Genomic DNA, 13,731 nt, shown 5'->3' with positions numbered 1-13,731 from the left:
ATCTATTCTGATTTTGAGATTCTGATTTTCTATGGTTCACAAAGTCACAAGAATATACTAGCTAGTATCTAGAGTAGATGATGGATTTGGCTCTCTTTTGATTCTCGTTTCTTTTTCTTTTTTTTCTATTCTCTTCAAAACTTAAATTTATCTTTATTCAAATAGTTTTTTAGGAGTGTGTTAGCATTGCACTTTTGTCAAATCATGTAGCTCTCACAAAATAAGTGACATCCATATAAATTTCAGCTAATAAAATAGTGTATGTGAAAAAGACTGTGTTGTTCTATTACTACTTTTCTTTTCTTTTTTTGGTCAAAAATTGTGATTTGTGTTTATTAAGTACAGTCTGTGTATGTTCGACATGAATTATATTAGGTCAACTTTTAAAATTCAATCTGAAATTCAATCCAAATCATCAAATTTTGTTTGGATTCCTTAAAAAAAAATTGTTTGGATTTTACTCGCGTTCCAAGAGCAACTCCAATGATGTTCTATGCTATGTTCTTGAGGCCATAAGAACTTGTTTTTATGTTCTATCCCATTGGAGTGGAATGACATGGATGCCATGTTGGAGAACGGTTCTCCTCGGAGAACATTGGAAAACACTCTTTTCTGTATTAACTTATCAGACAAAGAAGAAAACAGGAGAGAGGTGAAGTGGGGTTGGAGAAGGAAAAGAAGAAACTGGAGAACTCTGATGTGAGGGACCCATTTAGAATAAATTAAGAACAAACATTGTATTTTTGCATTGAAGTAAAACTTCGGATAGCACTTGAGTGACATAAAATTGGTGACATTGGTGACATTAGCCAACCACAATGGCACAAGTGACTCTCTCTCTCTCTCTCTCACTCATAAGGATTGTGATATTGTGATTGACCAATGTCACCAATTCCATGTCACCCAAGTACTACCCTGGTTGTTCTTGAATCCCCATGTGGCAATGATGGATCCACCAAAATGCTTGAAGAAGATAAATTTTGTTTCAGCATCGTAGATGCTCTAAGGCGGACTAACTAAGTGAAAAAACTTAAGATAGAGGGGAAGCTACTTTTGATAATTGGAGAGAATTTATTATGGGGATTAGCGGGGAGAAATGGAGAGGTTCACCGAAAATTTGCATGATGTTTATTTTTTTAAGGGATGAATTATGGTTTATATACATCATTGATGGTTGATAAATGATATTTGAACAATCATTTTGCGACAACTTTTATAACAACTAGCTATTTTATACTCACATTATGTTTTTATTTTATCTCTCTATTATTTTGGTTTTTGTGTCAAGACCTACATTCTTTTATATATTTTGGTTGTCCCGTTATTTTGGTTCTCTCTCTATTATTATGTTAATCTAAATAAGTGATTTTCACATAGATCTAGGTTTTTTCTTCGTGATTTCGTTGTCTGAGTGCGGTGTTGTGTTGCTCGTCGTCTTGTGCAGCGTTGTGTTGTTTTGCTGTCTTGTTGCAGTGTTCATTTGGTTCCTATTGAAAGATCGGCTATTCAATCAATGATTTGACCATCAACGTTGCAGATCTCGAGGCATGAGTATTCTAGTCACTTTAATTTTATCATATTATTTTACCGTTGTATGATATTAACTTGAATGAATATCGTTTTGTTTTTGTATAAATAATATTTATAACAACTTTTAAGTATTTTGATTCAGTATGACCTATGTATTTTTTTGAAGGCCTTATTAAATGATCTTGGTCAGATTTTACGTACTTTTTGGTTGAACTATGTATTATCATGGTTTCTTTGTCTCATAATTGGATGGTTAAAACCAAAATAATCATTGAAAAAGGAATGTAAAATCTACTTTTTTTTTATAAGCTTCACTTAACAACTTCTTATTTGAAGCTCTAATCTTTTTTTTAGAATATGATATTTCTTTTAAAAAGTTGTACTCTCTCCATTTCTTTTTAAGCGCCGTTTTGGAATATTAACACCAAATTAACGAAGTGTATTTTTACATCTTTACTTACTATTATACCCTTACTTTAATCCACAAATATATTTATATTTATTTTGCACACACTCTCTTTCCAATTAATTTAATATGTTATTTTTCTCTCTCGTAACAAGCAATTGTTAGTTACTACATTTTTCTCCACCAAATTCCTTTTTTTTTGTTGCACAATCTGTCTCTTTCATAACAAAGAATTGTCAATTTTAAGATAACAAGAAACAAACTTTGTTTAAAAAAACAAACAAACAAACTTTGTTTTAAAAAAATTAGTTTTTCAAATATATAACATTAATTAGTTTTATTCTTGTAAAAAAAACATTAATTAGTTTTATTTTAAAAGATAAGAGTAATTGACAAATGATATGATTGACAAAGCGTATCCTTAAAATACCAAAACAACAGTTAAACAGGAACACTAAATCCACACTCAAACAACACTTAAAAAGGAACGGGAGTAACAAACACATGCATTACTCTTAGGTAGTTTTTTTTATTTAAAAATTGTTTTTTTTCCCTCTTAAAAAGAACTAATCCAAATGGATTGCACTTGGGGTGTCATTAGCTTTTAGTGAGATTGATGATATTGTTCTCATCTCTCTCTAAATCAATCATTTATCTCATCTAAATAATTTATTTTAATCATTCATCCATCATTCTCTCTTATATAAAATATATTAATATCATCAATGTCACAAAAAACTATGTCACCTAAGTGCAATCCATAACAAACTGGTTGTTAGAGTAGTTTCTTATAAAAGTATATTTTTTAGATGAAAGAGTAAATAAGTGTCAAAATGTGAAAATAATTTTGTAAAAAAATAAAATCTCTATGTCTAGAAGTCCTAACTCAACTGACAAATGCCGAAATTACAAGGCCGGACGTCGTGACCCGGGTTCGAACCTGGGACCTCACAGTTGTGTGTGAGTTTAATTTCAATGGATTACCACTTCATCTAAAACCAAAAAATAAAAAAATCTCTATTATATAGTTTCTATCCAAACAAACTAAGTCATTTAAAAAAAAGATTGAAAGATAACAAATGTCCAGGACTACTGGCGGTGGATGTTAGATCCCGTGCATGGGTATTCAATGAAAGCAGCCTATCACTATATTACCTCCATAGGCGCTACTTCAGACAAATTTTGGGTTGATAATATTTGGTTTAAAGATATTCCTTCCAAGGTGTCTTTGTTAGTTTGGCGGCTCTTTCGAAACCGGCTTCCGACTAAAGACAATCTGGTGAGGCGGGGTATTCTTCTTCCAACGGATGGTGCGTGTGCGGCTGGTTGTGATATCATTGAATCAGCTTCACACCTTTTTTTGCATTGCAGTACTTACAGTCAATTGTGGTCTAATGTGCGAAATTGGTTAGGCATTTATTCAGTGCCATCTAGTGTCATGTGAGCTTCGACATCATTTTATTCAATTTACCAAGATGGCAGGAATGCCAAGAACTACACATTTATTTTTAACTGTAATTTGGTTTGCAACTGTTTGGGTGATATGGAAGGAGAGGAATAATCATGTCTTCCAAAATACGATATCCGATCCTTCAATGCTCGTTGAGAAAGTCAAGCTGAATTCATTCTTATGGCTGAAGTCTAAACAGGTGGCCTTTGCTTATTCCTACCATGATTGGTGGAGACACCCGCTATCCTGTATGGGTGTGTTTTTGTAATTTCGTTTTGTTTCTTTGTTGAACCTTCGGGTTTGGTGACTTTGTAATTATGTAAACACTGTTTTTGGGTTTCTTTTTTGCGCACCTTGTGCAAGGGGAAACACCTTTGAATATTCCATTTTGATTTGTTAAAAAAAAATGCTCTAAATTCCCTAAAAAAAACAAACTTGCCGTGAATTGAAATATTTGAATTGGATTTAATTAAATTTTATTTAAACGAAATTGATTGGAAGATATAAAAGAACAAGATCTTATAATAGATTGCATAATTTTCCAATTAAATAGATCCAATCCAGCAACCACGTCAACTCAAGACCTATAAATAGTGTAGAAACAGAGGAGTGGATACAAACGATTTCCAACGAAACAAAATTATTTTAAAAAAATTGAATGAAAGATAACAAACATGTCCTAAATTCCCTAAAAAAAACAAACAGGCCCTAAATTGAAGTATTGAATTGGATCTGATTAAATTTTAAACGAAATTAATTGGAGGATATAACAAACAAAATTTAAGAAAAGATTGTAACAAAAAAAAAATTAAGAAAAGATTGCACAACTTTCCACTTCAATCAATCCCAATCCAACAAAAAATTCAACACCTATAAATAGTGTAGAAACAGGGGAGTGGATACAAAATATTTGCACGGTAGAGTAATCAAAAAACACAAAGAGGCACACAATGATGCAAGATCAAAGGATGAAGTCTCTCTTGTTACGTATTGCAGCATTAGAACCCTGCTACACGATCCATTGTCCACTCCTCTCCTCTCTCGTTAACCATTGTCTTCGAAGAATTTTCAAATCCCCAACTCACCCTCCTTATGACTCGGTTAGAAACTAACTCTTTCTTTATTTTCTTTTGTTTATGTAAATTGATTTGAATCTATTAATAAAATCTAACAAGTTTTTATTATTTTAATTTTTGGCTTGTATGTAGATGATAATGAGAGCAGTGAAGGAGTTGAATGAGAAAAGTGGCTCGACTGAGGAAGATATCTCTGAGTTCATTAGAAGGGAGTATGATAATGATTTACCATTTGATCACGCATCTATTCTTCATATTCATCTTAAGAAGCTTTGCATGAGTGGAGAACTTTTGTGTGCCGAGAATGGAAAATATGTGTTTCTTGATTGTGATAGTGAAACGGAAGAAGAAGACGATGAAGAAGATGAAGAGGAGGAGGAGGAAAAGGAAGATGAGGATGAAGAGGAAAAAGAAGAAGATTGAAAGTTGGATGAAATTAGCAGAAAGTCATGCTCGAGAGTACTATTATTTAACATTAATGTTCATGCTAGATTATTATTATCTTTTTAGGACTGATTTTGTTGCACTGTGGTGTTAAAACTACTTCAATGCCTCCTTAGGCTTCTTTTCTTGATGTATGAACATTGACGTGACATTAAAAAAATTTAGTTATATTTTTGGAAACGCGACTTTTGGGGACTATTCAAAAACTTTGTAGTACTGTTTCCATGAGAAAATCTTCTGTGGACCAGGACCAAGAATTTTGGTTTGGTCACACACACAAGAATTTGTCTTCTCTCTCTTCTCTTCTCTCTTCTCTCTCTTCTCTCTTCTCTCTTTGTGTGTGACCAAACCAAAATTCTTGGTCCTGGTCCACACAAGTGTTTCTCCTGTTTCCATTCCACAAGGAGTAACAGTTACACATTTTGTTTCATAAAAATAAAAAGGCATCACGTGAAGATGTTATATTAGTGAGGAAAATTTAGAGACTTAAAAGTGTAGAATTTGTCTCTTATTCTGTCCTAGATAAATGAATTACTCAACCACGACCTTCTCTTTTGTCAAAAAGTAAAAAACAATGTCTCTCTTTTCTTAAAACATGAATGCAGAGATAACACCAATATGATAAAGAATATACACTAAGGGTGTGTTTGGTAAAAATAAGCTATAAGCTAGCTGATAGCTGAAAAGCTAGCTTATAGCTGATGGCTGATAACTGATAACTTATAGCTGAAAAAACTAGCTTATTAAAATTCAAGTGTTTGGTAAAGGTAGTTGTCGAAGTAGCTGATAGATATAAAATGACATAAAAGGATATGTTTGTTTATTTATTTTTTTATAAAATATATATGTAATTTTTTTTACTTAATGTATTTGTTTTTATTTATTTAATTTTATTTGAAATTATTTTCATCTTCACAATGATAAATGTGTTTTATGAATTCAATTGACATTTTTTATTCGACGAATTTTCATTTTTTAACGAATTTTATTTAACTAATTCACTATTTATTTATTTATTACATGCTTTATTTAAAATTAAATATTATATGAATTGAATGCAAGCTCATTAAAAAATAGTGAACAATAAAACACTACCAATATATAACTAGTTGTGAGGTGGGATGCCGTAAGTTATAAAACGTGGAACGTGTGGGTGGTTTTTTTTTATTTTAAAAAAATAAAATGAAATAAACAAGGTCAAAATTGGAAGAAATTATAAGAAGCTATAAGCTATAAGCTAAAAAGCTACTTGAAATAGCTTTTCAAAAACAGCTATAAGCTCACGAGAAAAGCTTGTTACCAAACACGACACATTTTGATCCAACAAGCTTATAAGCTAGTCCAACAAGCTATAAGCTAGCTTTTTTTTGTTACCAAACACAGCCTAACAATGTAAATTATTTTCCCACTATCATTAAATAAAAAACCATGTTTCCGCCATGTCATTTTAAATCAATTTAAGTTAATTTAAAATAATAAAATAACTGTTTAATATCACTAACAATTTGTTTGTCTTCTTCCTCGCATGATTTGCTCATCTTCATCCCCACCCCATCACACTTATATTATATATGCATCTATCCTCCACATTGTGTGTGGATTCTACGGAATTTTCTCTCTGCCATGGTGCAATAACGGTTCCTTCATGTGTTACGTTGAAATGATCAATAACCTATCATATCCTATCATAGATGAAAAATTTATTTAATTTTTCTTTTGTATTAGGACATGACAAAATATTGTGTGGTGATATGGTATGTGTGTAAAGCATGTTTTATATCTCGGTAGTGTGGATCCATTGCACTCTAAGATTATAGCAATATAATATAACCGAGAAAAAAAATTACATAAGAAACATTAACGATAAAAATAATACACTTACATGTGGGAATATGTTGGATCACTCAAAAAAAAAAGTGGGAATATGTTGGACTTTACAATATTTAAATCTAACCTACTCCTTCTGGTTACATTTATAAGCAATTTTTACTTTTTTAGATTCATTAAAAAAGTGATGTATCTAGGGTAGTGAAATCACTGAGTTCTGGATACATCATTGAGTCTCTTGGCCACCGGAAGAGATTCAAGAAAAGGATAGAAATTATGTTTGTTCTTGGAGAGCTTGTTGAAACTAATTTATTGTAACTCTTTTGTATCTCTATTTGTAAATAACTCATTGATAGTGAAGTGGAGAGATCTTTCTCCTCCATATGCTGGTCATTGTTGGGCCAAACTAGATGAACAAATTCTTGGTGAGTTGTTCTCTATACTCTACTCTTTTTATCTTGTTTGTTCTTTGGTTCGATTGTGGTTTGTGTTTTGCAATTAGTTGTTAGATTAGATCTAGATTTGTTGTTGTTACTTGTGGTCATATTAGTTATTGGTTGCCATTGATGCTTGCTCCACACATCTAAATTTATTGATGTGATTTTGAGTTGCCGAATTCACAAACTTTTTTAATATAATTTATAATATTACATCTAAGTACATCAGTTATTGATGTATATCAAAATGTTTAAATTATAGAGCTTTTAGAAAGTATATTGTTTAACGATCAATACAAAATAAAATTTAAAATTAATAAAAAATAAATTTATATTTACTCAAGTGTGTAGATATGTAGTTCTAAACAATTTTTTGATGGCTTACAATTTAGTCTTTTTAGGTAAATAAACTTTAAAAAAAGTCTTGACTTTGTCTATTTAAAATAAAGTATGATGTTGGTTGGGTCATATGTTTTTATCTATCGGTTTGAAATATTTTTGTCCCTACTTAAAGGATTTTTACTTTGGTAAAGAACAAAATATCAAAACAAAAATAATCTTTATATCAATATTTGTTTTTATCAAACTGATGCATGCATCAGAGATGGTCCCTTTTCTAAAAATGAGTTGTATATATTGTTGAAATATGTAGTCGTTGTGAGAAAAAAAAAAGATGAAATATATCACAAATTTTTAACAAACAAGAGATAATTAACTCTTAAAAACAATAAGCAATTCATGAAAATTGTTTAACCACATCAAGTTAACAATACTTTAGATAATTCATAAATATCTAACTATGGGAAGATTTCTAGTAAATGACAAGGCACTACAACCTCAATCCTAATACTATTGACAATAAAATTTTATTCAGAAGGAAATCCAGGGTTGAAGTTGCTCCCGTAATTATTGTCAACAAAGTTTGCATTGAAACTCCACATCCCATCTCCATTAATATTGCCACCAAAGTTGTTTTGATGAAAAGTCATCATATCAACACCACCATTGCTTGGATTTTCATGTGGAGGTTTCCACATGTTGCTACATATATTATCATCAAAACCTCTAAAGTTGTCTTGAACTTCAAAATTTCCTTGATGAGACAACACATCAACATCACCAACACCAGGATTTGTATGAGGTGGTATCAACATGTTGCTACCTGTGTTGTTATCAACTCCAAAATTTCCTTGATGAGACAACACATCAACATCACCAACACCAAGATTTGTATGTGGTGGTATCAACATGTTGCTACCTGTGTTGATATCAAAATCTTCAAAGTTAAATTGGCCTCCAAAATTTTCTTGAGGAAGCAATGTATCACCACCACTCGAATTTGAATGTGGTATCCACATGCCGCTACCTGTGTTGTCATCAAAACATCCAAAGTTTACTTGACCTTCAAAATTTTCTTGAGGAGGCAACGAATCAACATTCCCATTCAGATTTGCATGTGGTAGTATCCCTGTGTTGCTACCTGTAATGTCATCAAAACCTTGAAAGTTGCTTTGACCTCCAAAATATCCTTGAGGAGGCAACACACCTACACCACCACTAGGATTTTCATGTGATTGTATCCCAATGTTGCTACCCATATTGTTAATAAAATGCCCCAGATTTCCTCGAGGAAGAAACATATCATGAACACTACCACTATGATTTTCATGTGATGGTATCTCCATGATACTATCAAAATTTTCCAAATTGTCTTGAAAAAACGCTGTATCAAAACCACCACTAGAATATTCAGGTGATGGTATCCCCATTCTATTATCAAAACCACCAAAATTAGCTTGATTAGCCAAGTTATCACAACCACCACCACTAAGATATGCAAGTGGAGGTATCCCCATGCTACTTCCAAGGTTGTTATTGAAACCACTGCTCATTTGATCAACTTTCTCGCCCAAATCTGACAAGGGTTGTTGGTTCAAAAAATGTCCATACATGTTAACCCCATTATGCACCCCATCACCGTTGTGTAAAGTAAAAGATATTGGTGCCAACGGTGGAGGAGGATTATTAAGAGGCAAGATCCCCTTTTCTAAATGCCTAGACATCTTTCTAGTGATCTTAATTTTTTCAAGAGTAAAAGCAATCAAGCGATTCAGAACATCATGAGCAAAATCATCTAAAGACTTACCTTCGTTTTCAATTTGATGCATATAAGCTCCCATTAAAGTCTCTTCATTTTCTTTGTTGATCTTTTTAAGGCTTGCTTCAAGTTTTTTGCCCTTATCCTCCAAAAAAGTCAATTGGTCAGTCTTATTTTTCGATTGCACATCCAATGACATTGACTCAAACTTGGTTATTAGGTCTTCAGCCACTGCAGGAGATGGCCATATTGATGGTTTTGTATCACCTGGCCCAAACACAACCGCACATGCCTCAATACCACATAAGATTGTCACATGCTCCATTTTGGTGAACAACCCTTTCAATCTTCTCTTATAGCACGCCTTTCTTCGAGTTTTATTCTCAATCAATTTGGATGTGATCTTCTTTTTTCTGATTCTAGTCATGACTTCTCTTAAGAGAGTATTTTCTCTTCTCTTTTTTTTTTCTTTTCTTTCTTTCTCCCTCTCACTATATCACAATATTCTCAACATAAAATAAGACATGTATATATAAATAGGATTTGTAACCACAATAAATGAAATAAATTGAGGAAAAAATATTATAAAAAAGAAATTAATGGTCTCTAAATGGAATGATTCGATCATTCTATGAGCATTTAATACAAATTGTGCTTGCTTTGTATTAAACATTAAAAAAATTGAATAAAAAATTAAAAGTAAACTATTATTAATTTCTTTGGTCAACTTATATATAATAAAAAAAACATAAAAATAGAGTAATATTAGTTTTTCAAATATTTTGACATATTTTAATATAACTTTCTTTATTATTATATTAAATATTAACTCAACATTAAAATTGTTAAATAAAATATTTAGTAAGAGTGGAATAAAATATATTTTCTTTTAACTTTAATAATGTATCATATTAAATGTAAAAAAAATTATGCATTATATTTGTTGACTTTGGCCTCCAATCCTAATCTTTGATTCTTTTAGGGGCGATTTGATGCACATGAGTTGATATACACATGACATGTGATAAAACAAAACAATACTATAATAGAATACACGCATGATAAACAATTACCCTATTATGTGACTGATACGCACATGATACTAAATGTGATGAAATTATTTTATCATATCATGCATTCTTTCTAAAAAAAATTTATCATATCATTCATATTTTGGTACGCACCTCATAATAGTATAATATATATTATATTTAAGTGATAAAATTAGCCTTCTGAAATGATTAGATTTCTTCATATTATTTTGTAATATTGTAAAATTGTATAAATTAAAAAAATTATATAAGTAATTAAATAATTTCATATTATTCTTAAAAAAGTCAACGTGATTACAAAATAAACAATATAATTTTTTTTAAATCTTAAGTAACTAAATAATTCTATTTTATATAAATACATGAATGATATCTATATATATTATATGTAAATGACAAAACTATCCTTTCAATAAAATTATATTTAATATTTTTTTAAAGGAAAAAATTATATTTAATATGTTAAAACATTTAAATTAATATTAATATTTTTGTATTTTTAAAAAGAGATTGATTTCTCCATTTCGCCCGTTCCTTACTCACCCAATTGTCCTTTTGGGTGTAGGTGAAACATCTTACCAGCAAAGTTGCGCTTAATTGTCAATCACTTTTTTTGTAATTATTAATAATTATTTTATTTTAAATATTTTAAGTTTAGTTAATTAATTAAATGGTCCCGATAAATATTCAAAATTTTGTCTTTAGTCCCTGCTAAATAAAATCACACTTTCAGCTCCTATGACATTTTGCTTTAGCATTTTAGAGACCAAAAATATTGACATAATTTTTTTTATAATGACTAAAAACACTGATGGAAAATTATACAGAAACTAAAATGTGCGATTTTATTTTGTAAGGACTAAAAATAAAAATATAAATGTTTGTTGCTTTCTAGTTATGACAAACCAAATTAAACATGATTATCTATTTCAATAACACCAACAATATAACAAAAAAATATAATCTAATTTTTTTTGTGACACCAACAATAATCTTTATTATAGAAAAAGTTGTTTAAGGGTATAATTGGGATAATAAAAAGTAAGTATAAATATACTTATCTAGTTTCTTAAACTTTTTAAACGATAAATAAAAAAAATCAGACATGTATATGTTCATATCGTGTTTGTGACATTTTTTAATATTTAAATTTACTCTTATCTTTTTGTTACATGGATTATATGTATTGAAAATTAAGGGTATTTTTGGAAGAAAAAAGCAAGCCCAAAATTGCTGAAAGGGGTTGTTTTCTTTATATATAGTACTAGCAAAAAGACGGGCACTCACGTGCTTGTCTTTTCCGCTCTTGTTATTACGCTAACGTTTGAAAATCATGAACTATGTTTTTTTATGAACATTTGATTTTGATTAAAACTAAAAATTTAAATGTTTATGCTTTCAAGTTATAACAAACCAAACTAACCAGTATTATCTATTTCAATGACACTAACAATATAACAAAAAAATATAATTTAATTTTTTTTAACGACACCAACAACAATCATCTAGTTTAAGGGTATAATTGAGATAAATGAAAAAGTAGGTATAAATATATATATATATATATATATATATATATATATATATATTGTTGTGAAAGTGACTCAAAATTGGAGTTTGGAGGCCAAAAATTGATGTTTGCTGAAAGTACAAATCGGGGCCCGAATGGCAAAAATCGGGGCCCGATTTTGGCTGTCTTTGGGAGCAGTTTGGTACTGGAAAAATCGGCGCCCGAATGGTAAAAATCGGGGCCCGATTTTGCGTGCTGTTATTTTTCAGAAACATATTTTTTGGGCCAGATTTGGTACAATTTTATGGGAGTTTCTTTTACTATAAATATAGGCATTGTATCAGTGTAAACTTTGAGATAGAGGGGGCTGAAACAAGGGTTTAGAAAGGCAACAACAAAACTAGGGTTTGTGTAGAGTTTGTCTCTTTGGAACAAACACTAGGTTTTGATGGTTGATTCACCTTGGGAAACACTATTAGGATTGAGTCTCTTGGTTACGGGAAGAGGCTGGGTTTTGGGTAGAATTAGGCGGGAGACTTATTCTTGTAACCCATTGAAATCTCTTTGTAACGTTACTCATCATATAGTGGAACGGAGGGCTGCTCTCTCCCCCAGACTAGGTCAATTTGGACCGAACTGGGTCAACAAATTCTTTGTGTTCTCTCTTCCTTTTCTCTCGCTGTTGTTTTCTACTTTTGGCTTGTGATTATAATTGTTCCATACACTTTGATTTTGGTTGCTTTATTATCCCTTGCTCCACACATCAAGTTGTTATTGGTGTGAGTTTTCTCATCGAATCCGCAACATATATATATATATATATATATATATATATATATATATATATATATATATATATATATATTAATATCATGTTTGATACATTTTTTTAATATTTAAATGTATTCTTATCTATTTGTTACATGTGTTATTTGTATTGAAAATTGAGGATATTTTTGGAAAGAAAAAGTCAGCCCAAAAAAGCTGAAAGATATATATATATATATATATATATATATATATATATATATATATATATTTCTTGCATCTATCTTTAATATTTTATTCTTGTCTTTAAACTTAGCATTTTCTTACCAAACAAAGATACAATTAATGATTTTTCCCTTTTGTATCCTTCATAAATAATAAACATGCATTAAATGAATTAAAGATAAACCCACTTGGGTTGGCCTAGTGGTATTGGCTTGAGATCTGGGAATGTGTTCCTCCTTGAGGTCTCAGATTCAATTCTCTTTAGTGTCAATTTAGGTGGGCTAGTTTCGCTTTTTCAAAAAAAAAATGAATTAAAGATAAAATAACTCGTTGGGTGACTTTATATATATATATATATATGAGCCTAAATATTAAAGGACTAATGTTGAACCAAAAATATCCTTCATCTTTATTATTTAAAACTAATAGCATGAAAGTTACTTTAGTAATTTTTCATTAAAACATACTCCCTCCGGTCCTATTTACAAGAGAAAGTTGACTTTTTAGATACATTGAATAATATATGTATCTAGTCAAGAACCTAAACCAAATACATAAATTATTTAATGTATCTAAAATGTAAATTGTCTCTTGTAAATAGGACCGGAGGGAGTATTTGTTAACTTGCACCAATTTGCTAACTTATTAGACCAACTTTTATTTTATTACAAATAACTTGAGGGTTACTTTAGTAATTTTCATTAAGACACATTTGCTAACTTGCACCAATTTGCTAACTTAGACTTTTATTTTATAACAAATAGTTTGATGAATATTTATTAAACTATCCCTTTGCTTTAAATTGGTTTACACTAGTGGATATTAGTTTTTTTTTCCAAATGAAAAGGTGCAATTTTACTAACTTGGACCTTCATGTTTTTTGTTGATTTAAGTTAGCAAAACACACA

General features: G+C 30.3%; 2 protein-coding genes across 2 annotated transcripts; one reads left to right on the top strand and one right to left on the bottom strand.

The window, feature by feature from the left end:
- The first annotated feature begins 4,312 nt into the window (after positions 1 to 4,312).
- LOC146910884 (uncharacterized) lies at positions 4,313 to 4,914 on the top strand. The gene is made up of 2 exons (XM_085727994.1): positions 4,313 to 4,486; positions 4,595 to 4,914. The coding sequence occupies exons 1-2, from the start codon at positions 4,337 to 4,339 to the stop codon at positions 4,883 to 4,885; spliced, it is 441 nt and encodes a 146-aa protein (XP_085584120.1). The 5' UTR covers positions 4,313 to 4,336; the 3' UTR covers positions 4,886 to 4,914.
- A 2,946-nt stretch (positions 4,915 to 7,860) lies between these two features.
- LOC146910883 (uncharacterized) lies at positions 7,861 to 9,744 on the bottom strand. Its single transcript, XM_085725039.1, has 2 exons — positions 9,317 to 9,744; positions 7,861 to 9,085 (listed from the first exon to the last, which is right to left on the bottom strand). The coding sequence occupies exons 1-2, from the start codon at positions 9,693 to 9,695 to the stop codon at positions 8,037 to 8,039; spliced, it is 1,428 nt and encodes a 475-aa protein (XP_085581165.1). The 5' UTR covers positions 9,696 to 9,744; the 3' UTR covers positions 7,861 to 8,036.
- Positions 9,745 to 13,731: the final 3,987 nt, after the last annotated feature.

Source organism: Medicago sativa, chromosome 7 (genome assembly GCF_051527215.1).
Source record: "Medicago sativa cultivar Bolivia chromosome 7, Bolivia_mono, whole genome shotgun sequence".
In the NCBI taxonomy this organism is placed as follows: domain Eukaryota; kingdom Viridiplantae; phylum Streptophyta; class Magnoliopsida; order Fabales; family Fabaceae; genus Medicago; species Medicago sativa.
The sequence above is the reverse complement of the archived record's forward strand: the minus strand, read 5'-3'. Positions and strand labels throughout refer to the sequence as shown.